Source organism: Carex rostrata, chromosome 12, assembly GCF_964058835.1.
Source record: "Carex rostrata chromosome 12, lpCarRost1.2, whole genome shotgun sequence".
Classification (NCBI taxonomy): domain Eukaryota; kingdom Viridiplantae; phylum Streptophyta; class Magnoliopsida; order Poales; family Cyperaceae; genus Carex; species Carex rostrata.
In genome coordinates, this window is record NC_135929.1 from 5,702,391 (window position 1) to 5,724,471 (window position 22,081).

The 22,081-nt window shown below is 33.7% G+C and overlaps 1 protein-coding gene across 3 annotated transcripts; it reads left to right on the top strand.

Annotated features, from left to right (window-relative positions):
• The first annotated feature begins 7,505 nt into the window (after positions 1–7,505).
• On the top strand, positions 7,506–16,738 carry FTSH11 (FTSH protease 11). 3 transcript variants are annotated; one of them, XR_013514202.1, is made up of 18 exons: positions 7,506–8,274; positions 8,697–8,850; positions 9,263–9,355; positions 9,796–9,884; positions 10,184–10,307; positions 10,465–10,584; positions 10,839–10,889; positions 10,966–11,027; positions 11,284–11,341; positions 11,421–11,546; positions 12,161–12,241; positions 12,344–12,473; positions 12,832–12,980; positions 13,437–13,718; positions 14,182–14,271; positions 15,736–15,789; positions 16,125–16,546; positions 16,605–16,738. XR_013514202.1 is itself a non-coding variant. In XM_078312019.1 (17 exons), exons 1-17 carry the CDS (start codon positions 7,730–7,732, stop codon positions 16,275–16,277), a joined length of 2,361 nt encoding a protein of 786 aa, XP_078168145.1. In that variant the 5' UTR covers positions 7,506–7,729; the 3' UTR covers positions 16,278–16,738. The 3 variants fall into 3 exon arrangements, 2 of the variants coding, with proteins under 2 accessions (XP_078168145.1, XP_078168146.1); XM_078312019.1 differs by having other exon boundaries at positions 16,125–16,738; XM_078312020.1 differs by lacking the exons at positions 15,736–15,789; positions 16,125–16,546; positions 16,605–16,738 and adding an exon at positions 14,675–14,914.
• The last annotated feature ends 5,343 nt before the right edge of the window (positions 16,739–22,081 follow it).

The following is a 22,081-nucleotide window of genomic DNA, read 5'->3' on the forward strand; positions in this document are numbered from 1 at the left end:
ACACATCTTAATAAATACTAAAAATATTAAAAAAGAAATATAAAATTTGATCTCCAAACACATTTTAATACGGAGATCATATTGAACGATTGGAATTGACTTTTTGGACTTTAAAATTATAAAAAGGACTTGTAAAAATTCAGTGTCAATGTGTGTCCAGGTATAGTTTGATCCTTCCTCTTATAACAAAGATATTTTGTTGCAGCATGCTTCTTTCTTTTGACAAGTAAATAACCTGTTAGCATTAGGTAATTAGTATAATTATTTCGTTCTTTTATACGGAATATGACAGGAATGGTGCTAACTAAAATATGATATGAACTGCCAATACTGTGTAAAAATATTTGGATGCTAATAATACTTGCAGACCGTTATAGAAAGAAATATAAATCTGGGATATTGATACGATCCACCTATTTTTTTTTTCTCAATCATAAAAAGCGTCGACATACTTAATCCTTACTCATTTGTATTTTTTTAATAACAAAATCAATAGCTAGCAGGCTGGCACCAAAGGGTGATGGACATCATGGACCGATCTTCTAGTAGATTATAAATTCTATTTTTTTTTTTGGGACGTGACATGAGTACCCGTACTCTTATCCCTCAATTATCCCTCTAATTTTATTTGTTTAATCTCATTTATATTTTTCATGATTTATAAGGAATTTTGCGAATCTAAAACCACGAACGTCTTCTACGCAATTTTATTTTTCAAATGAGATCCATGATGACATACTTTCGAGCTCGTCATCACACAAGTATTTATACCTCGTCATTTAAGTATTTATACCTAGTATTTTTCACATATGACACCGCTGACATTTAAAAGTATTAATATCAAGTATTACAAGTATTTATACTTATGCACGGAAGTATTTATACCTATGTGGTCAACTATTTTTGTTAGAGAAAGGTTAACGCAGGGACGATTAGGAAAATGTGATGCGGGGTCCACGATTAGGGATAAAATACTTACAAGTATAGGTATAAATACTTGCACGATGATGTATAAATACTTGCACGATAAGGTATAAATACTTATGTGACGATGAATCCGAAAGTACGTCATTATGGATCTCATTTGAAAGATAAAAATGCGTAGAATACGTTCATGATTTTAGATTCGCAAAATTCCTCATAGAACGTGAGAAATGTGGAAGATATTGAAAAAAAAAAACTCACATCTAAAAACGTGTATGATTCTTCTCCCATGTAGTTTGAGTGGTCCATTTATATAGTTATATCAAGTTAGACATGCAAGTATTAATATCTTAATTTGTAAGTATTAATTTATTATCTTCCAAGTATTTATACTCATGAATTTAATTAAACTTGAAAGATCACAGTGTTGTGAATAAATTTAATTAAACTAGTTAGTTAAGTTAGTTTATGGGAAGTTAAAATCTGTTTAAGAGATGGGAGTACAATGCGGGTACTGGAGTGTGGGGATTGAAATAATTATTCTTTTTTTTGTTTATTGTTTGTATTTTTAGCAATTTCGGATAATTTCACTTGTTTATTCAAAAAATTTAAATGATTAAAAGATGTGAGAATTAAGGCCTGACGTGATAATTATATTTTCAATCGATAGATATGGAATAATTGTTAATTAATAATAGTCTAAAAATATAACATTAATTTATTGATAATCACATAAATATTGTAGTTTAAAAATATAATATAATTAAAACATTTGACATTACAGTTTAAAATGATATAAAATTTAATTAAAAATAATTACTAAAACTGTTTAATGTCGAAAAAAAAAAATTCCTGATTGGCCGATTCCCTTTTCTTTTCTTTTCTTTTATGAGGGGAGATTCCCTTCTTTTGGCCAGACCGAGGAGCCTTGGATATTGAGATAACAGTCGACAGTCGTAAAAATCTAGAGTACTGAGTTCTCTGTGGGAGAACACCTACCAGAATTTATAACGATTGACTGACGCTGGGTCCCACGTACTTCGCTGATACTTCATACTTTTATCTGGGAAACATTAATTGCACCGACACACTGTTCTAGTCCCGTAATGATCACAGAAAATCTAAGCAGATGGCAACAAAAGATAAACAGGGCTTTAGCGTGGCATTCATCTTTGAGTGGGTGTGCAGTGCACTTGGGCATGGCTCCTTTATTTATTAATTAGTGTCTCCGTAGAATGGGGCCCACAGAATTTTGGGGTCGATAATTAGTGGATTTTTTTTTTCCTAATTTTGATCATTAGTCCATGGGCAGACGATAGTGCTTTCTGGAAATTTGCTTGGGGTACCGCCCCCCTGTGTACCAAAGTACTCTTAACCTCTGGTAATCACTAATCAGATGGAAATAGGTGAGAAAATAAAGCTAATGGTCAGTTGATTATTAGATCATTTCTTATAAACCTTAAATCAAAATTGTGAAATTGTGAAATCTCAAACCAATCACTCAATCAAGATACATGTAAAAAAACCTTATGTCAGAGGCAGAGCTAGAAACTCGAAATTAAGAGAACTGAATAATATAGTGTAGTGTTATTTTATTTTATAATTATAGAGAGCTCAAAAATATTGATGCATGTAAAGATTACAAAGTTTAATAAATAAAATTTTCAAGTTTCAATTTATAGGAGAACTTAGTAAAAAAAATAATAATTTGATTAGCTTTACTCGGATCTACGACATAATCAATACTGATAATGAAATGCTTGAAACGGACAGCGGATGATAGAAAGTGACTTTGAAAGCACGGTCTAAATCTGATTATAATCTGAAACTTTTGATGTCATGTGATAGCATGTGATAATTGATCAATTCTGTATATTAATTAGTTGACCTGGCTAGCAATATAGCTCTCAATATGTGAAGTGTGTTACTTCATTGCACACAGCCCAATTTTTCTTAATATATTTTCCAGGAAAGTTCAACTTGTGATATTTTTTTAGTAAAAACTTATAATTATTTTTAACTGTATATATATTTCGAAGAAACTACTGTAATTACATCAAACAGAGAATAGAGAGAAAGAGCGAATCTTTTTTTCTTTTTCTTTTTTTTAGATAAAAAAAAGGGATCATGTCCCTATTTGTATATTGGAGTTAGGCTGGGTGCTATGGATAGCATAGTGGCCTCTATGCTACGGCTCAATATTTGAGTTTTCAAAATCCAAACGGTCGATCCGAACCGTTCATCTTATTCTCCATATTAATATATGCTTGGAGACCAAATTTTATAATTTTCTGAATTTTTTTACTATTTATTAAGCCACTTTGAAAATCGCTAATCCAACGGTTTTACTGTTTTGTGCAGCCACCGTTGGATCAATAATTTTGTAAAATACTTAATAAATAGTAAAAAAATTCAGAAAAATGTAAAATTTGGTCTCCAAACAGATATTAATATGGAGAATAAGATGAACGGTTCGGATCGACCGTTTGGATTTTGAAAACTCGAATATTGAGCCGTAGCATAGATGCCTCTATACTATCCATAGCACCCCAGCCTAACTCTGTATATTGAAGAAAAAGCGAATCTTGCTTATTTGAATTCCATTATTATGTTTTTCATGTACAGTAGATGATGTATATAATAATATAAAGGCTCGGATTGCTATATCAATTCTGCAACCGTATTCTGTTACAATGCTGTTACAAGTTACAACTTACAACTGCCTAATGCTTTACGCAAATGCTACTCTATAGTCTGTACTGCTGCTATATGATGTAGACCCTTATCATACTGTCCACAAATATTAATATGTACCTAATGTATTAAACGATATAATATTGCAATTTACATTATATAGTAGGCTGGGATTAGAGGAATTCCGATGACATCGAACTAAATTTGTTTCGATGTTTGATTTGAATCGTTCGATCTGTTTCGAGTTCGCAGATAATTTATATTATAAACTGTTTCATAAATTTAAATCTAGTGTACAAATTTCGGTCTGGTTTAAACGGTCCAGATCATATATCAGAACGAATTTGATCAAATTTATCTTTGAGCTCGTAGCAGGCTAGATCTGTGTCCGTCTCAGAAAATGTGTATTATACTGTAAATTACATATTTAGCTACAAACAAATATTCAAACTCAGGTTAAGCGGTTTTTTTATTTAAAAAATAAATAAATATTCTTTAAAGAATTGAAAAGATGGCGAAATTTGTAAATGATATGGAAAAAAACCCACATAAAATGTACGGTCTTCCTAAAATTATTTTTAAAAAGCCACATATTTAATGTCAATTTTTGCATACTATAACGTTAGATAACCATAGAAAATTTTATTGACAAAGAAACAACATGTTTATGCTCTGGTGTATTTATGAGCAGATCTAAAGAGAGTGCCTACTAGTTAGACACTGAATTTTTTTTTTTTAACTCAGTGACATTTTATACCAATGTCTATTTTGGATGGAAATATTTACTTCTGAATTTAATTTACGGTCCAGTAAAAAAAATTGTGCAGAAAAGAAAGTCAGTTCAAACTGATTCATGTAAAAGAAAGAAAGAAAGAAAAAGACGCGGCCCGATTTGTTACTCCACTCAGAAAAATTATTGAATCAGAAATATGTACCGTGCTGTGACTTCGATCACGTATCGTGGCCAAATTTGAAATGATGGTCAGGGCACGTGAATGATCACAATACGTCAGTCATATTGTTAGTCCAAACGTAACTGGTCACATTTGGTCATATTTAACTTTTTTTTCATAATTTAAGTAAGTTTATTTAAGATTTACCATTCGATCAAGATCTAACGATCCTAATTACACATAACTCACATGACCAAATCTTTCTCCTAATGTGCTGTGTCATGTCAAATTTTCGAAATATGATCATGTCAAATGAATAGTCACGATACTGTATACGAGAGCCATAACACATAACCGATACGCATGTCGTGTCATGGCATGTGTGCTGTGACTTTTTTATATCTCTATCCATTACTCTGCTTCGCTTTGTCGAGTAGAAAAAAAAAATATATATATATATATATATAGAGAGAGAGAGAGAGAGATGGACTACGGTGAGTTGCGAAGTAAAACGCGTTTCTACTTCACGCCGTATTTTTATTTTGAAAGTCCAAACGACCGATCCGAACCGTTAGATGTTTAATCCATATTGAAATGTGCTTGGAGACCAAATTTTACATTTTTTGGAATTTGTTTACTATTTATTAAGCATTTTTTAAAATTGCTGTTTTGCTGTGAACAGTAAAAAACAGTAAAATTTTCTGGACCGTCGGATCAGCAACTTTCAAAATTGCTTAATAAATAGTAAACAAATTTCAAAAAATGTAAAATTTGGTCTCCAAGCACATTTCAATATGGAGAACAAGATGAATGGTTCGGATCGACGTTTTGAACTTTAAAATCGCAAAATATGAGCGTGAAATTAAATAGTCGCTTTACTTCATAACTCACCGTAACTCATCTCTCTCTCTCTATATATATATATATATATATATATATATATTCTTATCAATATTTTGTGCTTATTTATAACTGAAATTCAGAATCCACTGCCCGGTGTATTACAGTTTTTCTGATCTGTGGATACTGGATACGAGGGAATTGGATTTTTGACTTGTATATTGGTTAGTGCTTGCATTTACAAAGTGATAGCCAGCTCGTGCTTGACAATATAAAAAAATTAAATATTTTATGTGTTTTATTCTTCTGTGATTCCCTTGTGGGATGTTAGTTGGCTGGGCGCATAAATGGGCCCGCCCGAATTAGATGCAGATTTATAGATGATTATTTTGGTACTTCATTATTAACCCTCTCTGCGGAGATGTGCAGCATGTACTATTTTTGGAAATATGCTCGGCGTACCCGAATACATACCCAATATCAGTAGCCTCTAAGCCACACTTGTAATTGAATCTGTGGCTAAGATAATTGGTACTAATATACTTATAGTCAATCACCTTTTGCGTTTGATACCTTAATGCCTTTATCCATGATCTAATATTATTTTGTCCTTTTGATTTGTTTTCAATTTTTAATATCTTTTTATTATAATACATCAATGCAAACACTTTTTTTAGCCAGACTAAACTATATATAAAAGTAAATTACACACTAGAAATTAATTATATAAACATTTTATGCCGAAAATGTTGATCAATCAACATCTTACAGTCTATGACATTTTACTCTGAATTAAAAATCATACATAAATAAAAAAATAGAGGTCAATTGACCTAATTACTGTACTTAGCTCCGTTTATGATCTCTGTGATAATTATATAAATGTAACTTTAACGATTAATTGCAAATATATTCCTCGTTTTTAGTTAAGATAATCGATACATTGTTATTTATAGATACGAGCGAGAATAAAACTTCTCTTCCGAGTTGGATTGATAGTTCATCACCAGAGTTAATGATAGCTTATGATAACCTGTTTGAATATGCACGGGCAAAATAAAAAGACACGAATTAAAACCTGACAGATAAAATGTGGAGATCTGTATTGCAGGGTTGGCGACTAGAAACAAACTACGATTCCACCACAATAGCATAAACAACAAATTCTAACTTACACAAGTGTATTTTTGTGAAGTGGGGACAAATCAAGTGGCAAACACCATCCAAATTCCAAAAGACATGTACAGAGATTCCCGGACGCTTTTGCTTTCAAGCAGTCGGCTATTTGAGCACTTTTCTGTATTGTGCGTATTTTGCCATCGCAGATTCGCAATACTTCTTGGATCGTTTTGTAATTGACAGCTGACACGCGCATGATTGCATCGGTGGATGGGCATGGACCCGGACCAGCTGGCTAAATCTCATCCGGTCTGAAGAATCCGCAAATAGTGCCAAACTTAAGGGGCTGAACCGGACCGGACCGGATCATTGGCCTCGTATATTTTTGTATCACAGGCCTTTCAAAAAAGAGCTTCATCTAAGGCCTGTATTTAATGATGTTGTAGTTTCTAGCAACCAAGAGAGAGAAATTATAACCCAGAAATATTTTGAGCCCAGTTAGACTTTTCAAATTCAAGCTAAATGGGCCTTTTGGAGCTGTTCGGTGATCTGTTGTCTTCTAATGCAAACAAATTGGCATCTCACGGTTTGTGTTACCGTCGAGTAAAGATCAGACGGTTGATGTTGCTTTTGTGCTGAAAATGAAAAAGAAAAAGAAAAATAAACGGAAAAAACGAAAAGAAAAGATCTTGCCATATAAAGATCCAAGAAATTAAAGAAGCAAATAAAAACTGAAAAGAAAAGGGAAACGAAGATGTGATGAAAACCAGGTACTTTGCTTGGGCAACGGGTAACGGCCCAACTTGCACGAGCCACAACCTTTCGCATCGGCTTTTATCATCTCCAGTTCCTGAAGCCCCTTAAATCTCCCTTGTTTCTACGGTGGGGATGAATAATACTATATTAGTTGTAAATTTTATGACAAATAAGTATGAGGAAATAATGAAAGTATGAAAACGGAGGTATCCAGTGATTGAAAACTTGTGATAGTAATATCCAGTCAACTTCGCTTCTTCCCCGCTTTGCGAAATTCACTAATCCAAAACACTCCATCGCATCAGAGGGAGACGCGCGCAGATGAAACCCGAGATAAGGGCCACAAGGCGCTTCTCCTTCTCCCCCACTTGTTTCTAGTCTACTAGACTACTATCCATCGCCACAAATTAACCCCGTAAAACCCTCTCCCTCTTTCTTTTCTCATTCCTCTGGCCGGAGCTCCGCCTTCTCTGCGGAGCTTCGCCGCCTTGTCGTCGCACTCCATGTCAGCGCTCCAAGCCTCTCTCCTTCTCTTCCGCCCCGCCCCTTCCTCCCTTTCCCCGTTTCTTATCTCTCCTCCCACCTCTCGCTCTTCCAATTGCAAATGCTCCTTATCCAAGCCCAGGTCCCACCTCCGGATCTCTTGCATCCCGCCTCGGTCACTATCCTCCGATTCCGCCCAAGATTCATCCCCAGCGTCCGATCCCAGCTCGACCTCTGACAACCTGTCAGCTGAGACGACCAGTGAAGCCGCTTGGGAGGCTAATGGAACTACACTAGTGAATTCGGACGGGAAGGATCCGAATTTGGAAGAGAGCAAGGATGGGGTGCTGGATAAAGTGCCTCTGCTGAACTCTTTAATAAGGGTGATGGAGTCAGCTCTGAAGGGGGTAGAATCGGTGGAAATTCCTCAGTGGTCGAGTTGGTGGAGTTGGTGGCCGTTTTGGAGGCATGAAAAGATGCTTCAGAGATTAATTGAGGAGGCAGATGCGAACCCAAGAGATGCTGCTAAACAGAGTATCCTCCTTGCTGAGCTTAATAAACACAGGTTCTCTTGTTCAATTGCTTATTGAGGCTGATATTAAGGATTGAATTGATGCTTGGCAATTGAGAATACACATTTGCACCATCATGACTGTAGTTTTGTACCTTTGTATGGGCTGCATTTTGATTTTGGTCAAATTTAAATTGATAATTTTTGGACCAACTGGAAGTTGCTATCTGAATTGATGATTTGGTGTTATTTGTTTATTTTCATAAGAATACTTGATTGTTGAGTTCTTAAACATTGGTTTTCTTGTTGAATTGTTAATTGTACTAATTAGGTTATATAAACCCTTTTTTTGGGGATCACTTGGTCGTTCACATAATGAGAACAAATTTTACTAGAGTTAAAAACAGTTGTCACTATGTTTTTCCCAAATTTAACAATAAATAACCCAGTTTATATTCATCCATAACTTTTGGCAGTCCTGAAGCTGTTATTAATCGGTTTGATGAGAGAAACCATGCAGTGGATAGTAGAGGAGTTGCTGAGTATCTTCGTGCCCTTGTAGTTACAAATGCTATAACTGAGTATCTCCCAGATGAAGCGACAGGAAAACCCTCGAGTCTCCCCACATTGGTAATTTTGTTTTGAAATTCTTGTACTGCTTTCCAGTCATTTCATTCGTATGCTGCCCTGTCAGCTCACGTCAATCTGGCTTTTATGCTGGTATGACAGCCCCCCACCCACACCCCAAAAAAGGAAAAAACAATATGTCATACAACAAAACAAAATGTTTGATTCATCTCTAGTTAACTATGCCATTAGGCCTTACTAATTGTTGAATTACTGCACGGCCCGATGTAGTTGTCATCATTGTGTACAACAAATAACATTCATGCCAAGATGAAAACTCCAAAAACAATAGAGGAATGATAAAAGGCTAAAAGTTTGCCAAGCTGGCACTCTTAAGTGTAATATAATTGAATTGTAGTATCTAGATTATGAACCGACTTTTTTTGACTTTTGATACTTGCATTTATGTCAGTAGCTGCAAGAGCTGAAGCAGCGTGTATCAGGAAATGAAGATGTGTCATTTTATAACCCTGGTATATCAGAGAAGCAACCTCTTCATGTGGTTATGGTAAGCAATGGGGATTAATGACATTTTTAATTTCACAAGGCAATTATTGGGATCGGTGTATAATCTTTTGTTTTATTTCAGGTAATTGTATTGCTCTAAGATTAAATTGGGGCTTAGGTTATTCTTATTACTTATGGCCAAAACTATAGCCAGAAAAAAATTATTCAGGAAGGGCTATTGCTAAATTTTATAAACTAGTCTTAGCTTGATACCGATATACACTCTCTAATTGGAATAATGGCTTTACTAAATGATGTTGGTTCTGTTAATAAAATGTATTCTGTTCACCTTTTATTTTGTATGAACTCATTTCTACCATAATTGATAGATACAGATGTATATTCTTACACTTACTAACTAATGCTAGAATTCTTTTTCAACGTTAGTATTTTTCTTGGACACTTTTTTTATACTGTGATATAATTTTTTCTTTTATTCAGGTTAAACCGAAGGCATCAGGCAGGTCATCATGGTCTGCTCGTGAGTTCATCATACCCATTTTATTTACAGCTGCAATTTTCTTCTTTTGGTATGCTTATTATCTCTATCATTTTAATATGCATTATTTTATAATTTATTCTATACCTTTTGTATGAGCAAATTTTAGGTATCCAACATATGTTCTAGGGCACAATACAATTAGTAGGCAGAAATAAAGATAATACTGAACTTACCAAAGAAAAGGAGGAAATGAATGTAGGTAAATACCAGTGGCCAGAATACACTGCCAGGTTTTGAATTGATGTTGCATTTTTTAAATTAAAGATTAAAGATACTTTTATACACCTCAATGTATCTCACAATTTTTATTTGCATGAACATGTGTAGGATGGGTTCAACATTAATAAAAAGGTACGCTAGTGGCTTAGGCGGCGGCATAGGTCCATCAGCTATTGGCTCTAATGCCACTTACTCCCCAAAGGAGGTGAATAAAGAAGTCATGCCTGAGAAGGTAACATGAACCTTCTTTAGCCATTATATTTTGATATTATTAGTTTAACAAGGAGCTTAAGATATCTATTTTGATTAGTAGCTCCTGTTACTCCATAGATCCCTTGTCCTTTCTCTTATGGGATTCCTTTAATTTTTATTTTTTATTTTTCTGGTAGAATGTTAAAACATTCAAGGATGTAAAAGGCTGCGATGATGCCAAACAAGAGCTTGAGGAGGTTGTGGAGTACCTTAAGAACCCATCCAAATTCACACGTCTTGGTGGTAAACTACCAAAGGTAGACACTCCCTGATGTTTTTCACTCCCTCCTTAGTCATCGTGTACATTCATAGTGATATTTCATAATTATTGAATACTTTTACTAAGTTTTGTGCTGTTGTAAATTACTGTGTTCTCATTTTCAAATGGTACGTTGTTTCTTTTGTTTTTGCATGTATGTTTCCTTGAGCTTTTGAACTATGCTTGCTTTTCCTATTCTCAGAATTTCATCTTGATTTCTAATTTGACTTTCAATTTCAATTTTCAATGTAGGGAATACTTTTGACGGGTGCACCTGGTACAGGAAAGACCTTACTTGCTAAGGTCAGCTCTATCTAAATGGAATTTCATATTCTGTTAATTAGTATTTTGTCAATAACTTGCTAAATGTGTATATCAGGCTATTGCTGGAGAAGCTGGGGTGCCATTTTTCTATAGAGCTGGTTCTGAATTTGAGGAAATGTAAGCCAATTTTCACACCCAGTTAAATCTGTCGTAATTAGTCAACTGTCTGCTGTTTTCTACCATGGTGCTGTGCTTGATTCTGGAGCAGAACATCCACCCATCCAAAAGTATTGTAGAAAACCAAGAGAAAAATAAAATACACCATTCCTATAGACACACTACTGTGCAAAATAAGAAGTAACATGAATAAAAAAATTATTAATCATGATGTTAGCAATAATGATAAGAATGTTACTATACCTTTCTTTCTTAGGTTTGTTGGCGTTGGTGCTCGGAGAGTGAGGGCTTTATTTCAAGCTGCTAAGAAAAAGGTAACACCCATTTATTGTATTACAACTCCAAACAAATATTTGCAATTGTCTTATTTGACCTTTTCTATTTTATCCGTAGGCTCCTTGCATTGTTTTCATTGATGAGATAGATGCGGTGGGTTCAACTAGAAAACAATGGGAAGGGCACACAAAGAAAACCTTGCATCAGCTTCTTGTTGAAATGGATGGATTTGAACAGAACGAGGTATATTATGGGGATATATATAATGTTAAGTTTATTTATCTGTCAAGCTCTTAAAAGGCATTTAGTGGCATTTAACGGTGGTGTGGTTTGAATTAAGCGGGGGCTGACAGATCATTATTGGCGTTTTTGTAAAATTTATCCTTTTTTTCCTAGTTTTACAAAGTTCAAATTATAAATTCCACACCTCTGTCCTTTAATAACACAACATTATATCAATTTTTGATTTCTAATGTTATAAATTCTAACATTGTAATGCAGTAAACTATTAGTTAAATACCACAAGGTCTCAATTTGCAAAGAAGAATTGTGCTTAATTAAAACTTCAAGATCTCAAATAAAAAAAGTAACTGGGGTAGTTGGAAACTACAAACATCAATCGTCAAAATCCATCAAATCTGTATTATTTGCTTATTTATATTGCCTTTTCAGCTGTTAATCCGCTTAATCATCAAAATCCGTTTATCCCTTCTAAGAGAATTTAATGCTGGGGGGTCCAAAACCCTTTTGATACCATTTAGAAGCTTGATACCTAGAAATTGTCGCGGATTAAATTTTCAAATAGTTAGCTTAAATCTCATGTGGGCAATGGTTTTTATTTTTATTTTTTATAATAGGGCATTATAGTGATTGCTGCTACAAATTTGCCTGACATTCTTGATCCAGCTCTGACGAGACCTGGTAGATTTGACAGGCATGTAAGTTTCTTCAGAACTTATTATGCTACCTAAATGAATGATGGATATACTTTGATTCTCTACTTAAGGAGATGACATTCTAATTTAAATCTTTATTGTTAGATTGTGGTCCCAAGTCCTGATTTGCGAGGCCGGCAGGATATACTAGAGTTGTATTTGCAAGACAAGCCTTTGTCAGAAGATGTTGATGTCAAAGCAATAGCTCGTGGTACACCTGGATTCAATGGCGCTGGTATGTCTTCTTCCTGTTTTCCAAATTCTTAAAAGCCAAATAATATTATTCTTGTGTGATAGAGAGTTTGTCTTACACAAACTTATATAACCTTAGATGGAATAAATTTAAAACTTTTATCACTGTTTCAACAAATTAGCATTTACCTGGCTTATAGCTCTTATGATGGAGAATCAGGACCGAGTATTCTGGTTCAAGACATCAAAAAGAAAAGAAAAAATGGGTGGTACCTTAAATATTTGGTTTGGTCCGAACATTTATTTGATTTATGTTTAGTTGATGAACTTTAAGCAACTCGTATTTATTTTCAGATAAAGCAGTCGTTGAATATGTACTAACTCTTTCCACACTTGTGTAGACCTTGCAAACCTGGTCAACATAGCGGCTATTAAAGCAGCAGTTGACGGAGCAGAGAAATTAAGCGCCACTCAGTTGGAATTTGCCAAGGACAGAATAATTATGGGGACAGAGCGCAAAACCATGTTCGTCTCTGAACAATCAAAAAAGGTAGACAATTTTCTCTCGAAGTTTTCTTGAATACTGAGGACAACCAACCAAAGATACACTTGCAAGATTAATTTGCAATGCAAAGCACTGTCAAATTCTGAAGGAGATGTTTATTGCTTGCAAATAGTTGTCATCTTTCTGCTGTGGCAGTATTGTATTGTCTGATAAATAGTAATATTGGGTAGTGTGCTATGGCTGTGCCAGGCACCCAAGTGCCTTTCAGACGTATCATGCCATGCAGGCCCATGTTGTGGGCTGCAAGTGCTGTGTTGTGCTAAAAAGTGCGAAACTGGGCACGACACTTGTAAGAACAAGGCACATGCTTTGAAGTGTTTGGTCCTTTTAATTTTTTTTTTTTAAATCTGGGAAAAAACCGATAAAAATAAAAAGAGTAAAAAAATAATTAGGAAAAAACCAAATATAAATATGATAACTAACCAACAACTCTTATAACAGTTGACAGCATACCATGAAAGTGGCCACGCGATAGTGGCCTTGAACACTGACGGAGCCCACCCAATCCACAAGGCAACCATTATGCCACGTGGCTCGGCACTTGGCATGGTCACACAGCTCCCCTCCCAAGATGAGACATCTGTCAGCAAAAAGCAATTATTGGCGCGGCTTGATGTTTGCATGGGAGGCAGAGTGGCAGAGGAGCTTATATTTGGAGAGGATAATGTTACCACCGGTGCAAGTAATGATCTCCAAACAGCAACTGAGCTTGCTCATTATATGGTATCAATTTGTTTTAATTTCTCTTAAAGCCTGATAATTGTCACCAGAATAAGCGCACCAAAGACATCTATATTTTTATCTGTGGAGAAGTTTGTATTATAAAAAAGCAGCATGCTACGCTTTATTTGGCAGCATGAGTAGTTCTCTCTTTTTTTACTGTTTCTTCTTCCTTTCTTTCCCTGGTTACCAATTTGGTAGAAACAGCAAACGTACTAAAGAAAATCTGGTAACCTTGTAGCACCTGCTAATTCTGAAGATATGACAGATCTTCTTTTTTTTTCTTTTTCTTTTTTGCTTTTTTGGTTGTTATTTTTCACCTGGAAAGAAAATAAAATTTCTTACTTTTTTTGTCCAAATACAGGAACGTGAACTTATCATAAATAAACTGTCATGAATCTGACTGGTCCAGTATATTGACAAAATTGCCCCTAATTCTGCTAATATTTATATTTGTTCTCTTTAGGTATCAAATTGTGGGATGAGTGGCGCAATAGGTCCTGTACATATAAAAGATCGACCTGGGTCTGAGATGCAATCGCGCATTGATGCAGAGGTAATAATAGTATACTCGGTAATCTGTTTTTCTTTGAGCTGCATGTAAATATAGAAAGGGATGTATAGACGGCCGTATTTATTTGACAATCATGGAACCGACAAAATGATTATCAAATCAAAAGAAGTATAATTATGGATATGTTCTCAATTTTTAGATAGGTTTTGTATCAAATTTGGTGCAAATTGGGAATTGTTTGGTCACTGATCAACTGTGCTTGTTAAACTAAACTCTTATTTTTTCAAACCTCTTGACGGATGACCGATCAGTTTTTAAATTGCACCAATTTAATACAATCTATTTATACTGTAGAGAAGATATTTTACTTTTCCCTATTTTGAGAACCATTTGATCGGTTGTCAAAGAAATTTGTATATCCTAATATCCGCGTGGACTTGTGCAGTTTTGCTACTGCCCTTTGCATTCAAATCTGGACTTTCAAGATTTGGATGGGCAATCCAAGGCCCTCAAGGAGATCTACACATGGAAGTCTTATTTGAAACTGAATTTAATACTTTAGATTTCTGTTACTATATTCTTTTATATACGGGTGAAAACCCATTTATTTTAAAATCATAAACTGTCAAAAAGCAATGGTTTTATCTCTTGAAAAATAATAATAATAATTTAAATGGATATAAGATATAGTTTCCAACAAGATATTGATATGTAGATCACATTGAGTGGCTTGGTTTGGCCATTCATATTTTGTAAGTCGTTGAATGTTGCAAATCACCATAGCATAAGTGTGTATTTATGTGATTTATATTATTTTTCTACATAAAAACTATTCTTGTCAAAACTATAATCAAGGCAAAATTTTCGAACAAAAGTGTAGAATATATAAATTCTTAAATAATGGAGATTTCCTGGTTAATTTTAAATAAAAGAATATCCGTACATATTAATGGCTGGACTAGCTGAAGAGAATATTTGGGCAGATAAATTTAGAAATTGACTGATTTTTGCAATTTTGATAATCTACAAGACAAATTTTGTTAGTTACAAACTAAGTTACAATTTTGATAATTAGAGCATAAAGGTTAATTGGGTAGGATAAGACAAATTAAATTAATATAAATATTTTCAAGCGGTGGGATATTAACTTTTGGTTCTATACATCAACCGGCCCGCTGGCTTTACTAAGTCCGACGATTGGTTTCCTGCAAAATAGGAGGTTAAGCAGGTGCTATATGAAGTACCCTGAGGGCTCATGCGACTTCCTTGGGAATATGATCTTCTGTGGCTGGAGACGTGTGTCCACACTTATCAAAGTCTGTATCGATTTAAATTAAAATATTATGATACACCAGCTGGTTTTGTCAGATATATATGCATAGTACGCGTATGATACGTGAATCCGCGTATCGGGTATGTGTCAGATACAAGTATTGATGCCTAATATGAACACATAAGCTCTATCTACTACCTTATTTAGGTAACCTCTTTTACACTTCTATGCAGGTACTCAAGCTTCTTAGAGAAGCGTATGACCGAGTTAAGGAGCTATTAAAGAAGGTTAGTGTTGTATATGGTATATTAGGTTGAATTGCTTGTTTAAGTTTGCAATATCATGCAAACTCCTTCCTGAGAATCCTGCTTAATAGATATTTCATGGATAATATCATTGACGACCCCCTTCTCATTTCTTTGCCAAGATGAGCAATTCAAACCACTCCTTTTTTGATAAAAGCCATGGATTGTTGGGATGCATTCCTGTTTTGCCAGGGTACATGGGAAATTTCTAATTTAGTCAAAGAGCAAAATACACCCTATTTATCTTTTCTAGTAAGAGAACGACTATACTTCTGATCAATCTCTAACTCTGTTTTCCAATTTTACAACCTTTGCAGCATGAGAGGTCTTTACATGCCTTGGCAAATGCACTGCTGGAGTATGAGACACTCACTGCTGAAGAGATAAAGCAGTTACTAAATCCCAATAAGCAGATACTAAATCAAGAAGAGCAGCTCACCTACCAAGGAGAAGAGCTTGCTTTGACTTAAGAGCGCATTTATTAATGTGCTGCTGTGTATAGTAATTACCCTTGTGGCTTATTGGTAGCCTTTTTTCTTTTTATTTTTTTGTCGTTTTGTCTTGTTGGCGAATTGCTGGCCGAAAGAAATCTAGTTGAGAATTGTTTTCAAACAGGTGTTTGGGTGAAAAGGGGTGTGTTTATGATGGAAGTGAATAGCAATTTGCTTCAAACCCGACAGCTTCTGTCAAAAAAGAAAAAAAGAAAAAAAGAAGAATATCAATTTGCTTCATTTTTGAAGTTTCTTTTCTTTTCTTTTTTGAAAACTCGGTAGTGACTACCAAGGGAATTTTTGAAGTTTCTTGTACTTCTAAAATTATGTGTACTAGGTCAGAAGCTTTGCAAATGCTTTATTGTATAGATTATCTTAATTTATTACAACATATTGTCATTGGATATATTAAGAGTAAAGGTCTAGATTACGTATACTAATCATTTTTTAGTCAAAATTTATGTATATTCTACTTTCTTTTTGGATGAACTATAAGGTTAGTGCCAAAAACCATCAATATTTTTGTTTTTTAATCTTAGAATCTTCAAGTAAAAAAAAATCATATGCATACTATTTTTGTTTTTCAAAATACGAAAGAAATCAGATAGCTAAATAAAGCCTTGTGAGCACTCTTTTTTTTTTTTCGAATCCTCTTGTTGTTTTGACTTGGTGTATTAAAAGTTTAAAACATTCTCGGGTCACATACTCACATATTTTATAGTTAAGAGTTATAAAATGTAATTAATGTGCTTATAAATAATTTTATAAGCTTTTTTATTTTAAATCTACAAGTTAAAAATATATGCACGACTTATTTTTCCAGATCGTATGATCAAACTTGAATGGTCAAACGAAGTGTTATGAGCATCTGATTTATTAAAGAATTTTTTATTCATAGAAAATAACAAAAATAGAAAAAATGAGTGGTTTATAATATTTTTAGAAATATAGGGGTCAATGGTTCCAATCTAAAGGTTTGGATCAGACAATGATCATGATTCAGCGTGTGTGTTCATTTTGCACGACTTCTGAATTTGGTGCAAGCTTTCAAACCATATAAATTAAGATCACTTTGAATCGGGATCATTGAGTCGAATCCAAAATAAATGATTAAATGTATTTGACAAAATCAGCCGTAGCATTTGGGAAATTTCCTTTTGCGCTATGATCTTAATATGTTTCATGAAATTTGAATCTTAGTATGCGTGCATTTGATATGCTTTATGAAATTTGAATCTTGGTATGTGTGCACGGAACAAATTTTTTTTTTTTTTATTAAACTCAAACACCAACAATGCAAACCGAGGAGAATAAAGCAGCTCAAATGCTCAAACAAGAAAAAGTAAAAGTGAAAAAAAGAGCTGTTCTCCAATGGTTATTCTTAATTTTTTGGAAGAGAGACGATGATTCATGTCTTTTTCTTTGAAAACCTGGCAAAAGCTGCCATGTGAATTTTATTGAAAAATAAATAAATCAGCCAAGTATACAACACCCGACCTCCTTAGATTTTTAAAGAAACCTGTATGCTATGAGCAGTAGCATGCACGACGATGATTCATATCACTGCACCAAATTTGCAATTCTCCAATGGACATTCTTAGTTATACCTTCAGTTTTCTTCCCCATTTCGTTGGAGCACTTGCATATTATACTCTCTTTGGAGATTTTTTTTTCTTTATTATCTGTCGAAGCGATAATGCAAAATTTGTGCATTGTCATTTTGAACGCACTAGTTCAGCATGTTTTGTTTGAACGGAAAATCGAAGCTTATGCATGGAAACTTAAACTATTAGAATTTGCATTATTTACATAGGTATCTAAATAGAGTAGGGTTAAAATGCCCTATTGATTTTGTGTCTTATCATGCCTCAATATCGTTATCGCTATTTTCAAAGTTTAAATAGTCGATCCGAAACACTCAATATGATCTTCATATTAAAATGTGTTTGGATATAAAATTTATATTTTTTGAAACTGTTTTTTTGCTATTTTTTAAAATAGGTAAATAAAATCATTGTTTTTAGAAGATTATGGGCCATTCAAAAATAACGATTTTATACCTCCATAAACAATTAGTAAAAAAAATATATATAAAAGTTTGTTATTCAAGCACATTTTAGTACGAAGATCATATTGAATGGTTCGGATTGATTATTTAGACTTTGAAAATAGACATAATGATGTTGCAGCATAATGGAGCACAAAACCAATGGAATATTTTAACCCTACTCTTTGAAAAAAAAAAATAATATTCATATATTTAATAAAACAATAATTTTTACAAAAATATTGTATTGATAAATTTAGAAATATACTATGCAAATGAGAAAACATTACATTTTTAGTAGCCAATCCAATTATGACATTCACATTTATATTGCATGAGTATATTTGCATTTGAATGGATACTAATTATTTTATTACATGGGGAGTTATTTGTATGGGTCACATTTATTGTAATTCATGCAAAGCAACCAAGTCATTGAGCATAAGCCAAATCTGGCGACGCTTCGGCCAACTTAATTTCTGTGATATTCCGACCGAATCATTTAAATTGGGAAATAAGACAAAATCCGTATTCTTTAGGTATTCTTATTTTTGAGAAAAAAAGAAGTTTGAAATCAATAAAAATAATTTCTAACTTTATATTAAATCAGAAATAAATAAATTAGCAAAAAATCGAAAATGCAACAAAAATTTATAAAAAAAATGTGGATGTGAATTGTTTGTCTCAATTTGACAAGTAGATCGGTGTATCACTTTCTAAGAACAAGAGGCGGAGTGAGGAAGGAGAAATGGGGGTCAATTGACCTCTATTTTTTTTTTTCAAAATTTTATATATATGTATGATTTTTCATATAATTGTGAGCAAAATAGCATGGTACTAAAAAATTGATCACATCCTCTGCAGAATTTTTTTAATATTATTGACTCCCGTAGTCTGAAAGTCTGACTCCGCCTCTACTAAGAACCAGATTAGCATCTAATAATTCGCTTTTAACAAAAGAACGGAAAAATATTTTGTAAAGTTGTCACAACAATCTGATCGAGATTAGAAGAGTTCAGGTTATTATTTGGAAGAAAACAACATATTGCACGGTTGGCTATACACAAGACGTACGGACTAGAAAATAAGAAAAGAAAATCAGTAAACTACCCAGTTTACCTATAAATATTAAGGCCGGCTCCTTCACGTTCAAAATGTCATCTATTGTTCTCTTAATTTATTAACTAAAATAATTATTTATTTTTGAGTGTGGATATGGTAATACACATATTATGGATCAACTCGCGCTATGGATCCATATCTCTATATCCAAATTTCAAACAACCATTCAGAATTGTGTTAAACATGATCATCATATGATAATATTTTTGCAGACCAAAGTTTGTATAATTTTGAATGTTTATTTACCACGGAATTTTTATTTTGTGTCACTCCAAAACATGGAATTTAGGAATTTGCCACCCTAAAATCTTAAATTAGCTAATTGCCACTCCAAAATCATTATATTTAGCAAATTGTCACAATTATACATATAATTCAGATATTTTATTAAAATTTGCTGAAAAGTAGTGTATAATAAAACGTATTTTGATATTTCCAAAATTACCCTTCAATTGGACCCCTTAAATCCAACTGGTCTCTCCAGTCTCCGCCATCCTCTCCGCACTCCGCCTCCTTCTCTGACGAAGAGAACGACCCATCTGAATCCGATCAATCCGCTAAGTCCGACCCATCTGATACCCATCCCACTCCTCCTCCCCATCGCCCGGCCCGAGGCATTGACCCGACTATCAGGTCGTTGAAGTCTCTACCCATGGATGCCATCACTGGGCCTGCAAAGCCCAGAACAATTGCACCACCACCTTCTCAGCCGCGCTCCAAGCGGCCAAAGGTATCGTCTTGTACTTCATCGGCTTTTGCCTCAGTTGTGAGAAGCAGTGGGAAGAAGTGGCTGTGGTCACCTGAGGAAGAATTGACAGTGGTTCGAGGGCTTTTGAGTTATCGGGCGAAGAAAGGAGTGTTGCCGGCTTCAGCTCAGGAGATGGAGGTTTTTCATCGGCTTATTAGGGGTTCTCTCAATATCAAGGTTTTAACTTTGATAATTGATTAATGTATCAGTCGGTTTCTATGGTACCAGTATGAATCATCAAGCATTAGAAAAAGGCAGCAACAAAGGAACCAAATAGGGGTCAACAAGCACAAACAGGGCAGCCAATTCATCAGCGGGGATATTTTGGTCACTATTAAAATTTGTTGAATTTTTAGAAAAAATTTAATCAAATATCTGAATTATATGTATAATTGTGACAATTTGCTAAATATAATGATTTTGGAGTGGCAATTAGTTAATTTAAGGTTTTGAAATAGCAAATTCCATGTTTTGGAGTGGCATAAATTTTTTTTTCCCTATTTACTATGTTTTTAGATAGGTAGAAAACCACCGCTTTTGGATAGTTCAGAATTTTCAAATTGAGTGATTTTTTATTTATCTAAAAAAAAAAATGTAAAATTTGGATTGCAAGTACATTTTTATATGAAAATCATGTTCTATTGTATAGATATATAAGTTTATAGCGCAAACCATTGTGTAATATTGTGTAATATGTATATCATCATATATAGCCTCACTTAATATTTTTTATCCATTTATTAATACTCAATTATCTTTATGAATGTTATCTTTGATAGTTGTAACATTGCTAATCGCTAAATATAATATTTAAAATTAAAAAAAGTATCATAGAAAGTTTAATCAAAGTTAACCCATTCACTACGAAATTCGTATGTATAAAGTTAGATTGGTTGGATGGGTGGGATTGAAATTTTTATTGACAAAAATTCATAATTAATTCTATCGTTGTACACTCCTGCCTCCAGATTTAAGGAAAAACAATACTAGAATGAATACTAAGATCAATAAACTGATAAATAATATACCCAACTTTAAAACTTGTCAAACCACTATTGACTATTGAAGCATCGACGGACAAACGCTGCAAGTTTGGCGGAGGTTATGTAAGATAGAAAAGGTAAATATGTATAGTGTTGACTAGTCAAAATAAAATATTTACTAACTAAACTATTTGATAGCAATAATGAATAGCAACAATAATAATGACTAACACTTTCCATCTACTTTATCAGCATTACATTAACCAAACTAAAGCATTAAATCGCTGTATGTAACCTTCTCTATCCATCCCTTTCCATATTTCCATTATCCAATGCAACCGGTATAAATATATTTAGAGGATGAAATTCGTCCAAGCATACTCGCAATTTAAACAAGAGCTAACAATTGAAAGGTGGGCATTAATTCCACAGTTGGAAGGTTAGTGATCAAGAAAGTGGGACAAATGATTGAGTTATAAGAAGTAAACCAAGAACATAAACTTGATAATGGTTTAATTAATGGGAGATGATATGAGTACCCGCACTCTCATCCCCTCATTATCCCCCCAATTTTATTTGTTCAATCTCGTCCACATTTCTCATGATTTATAAGAAATTTTGCGAATCTAAAATCACAAACGTCTTCTATACAATTTTATCTTTCAAATGAGATCCATGATGACATACTTTCGAGCTCGTCATCACACAAGTATTTATACATCGTCATTTAAGTGTTTTTACATAGTATTTTTCATATATGACACTGCTGACATTTAAAAGTATTAATATCAAGTATTACAAGTATTTATATCTATGCACTGAAGTATTTATACCTATGTGGTCAATTATTTTTGTTAGAGGTCCACGATTGGGGATAAATACT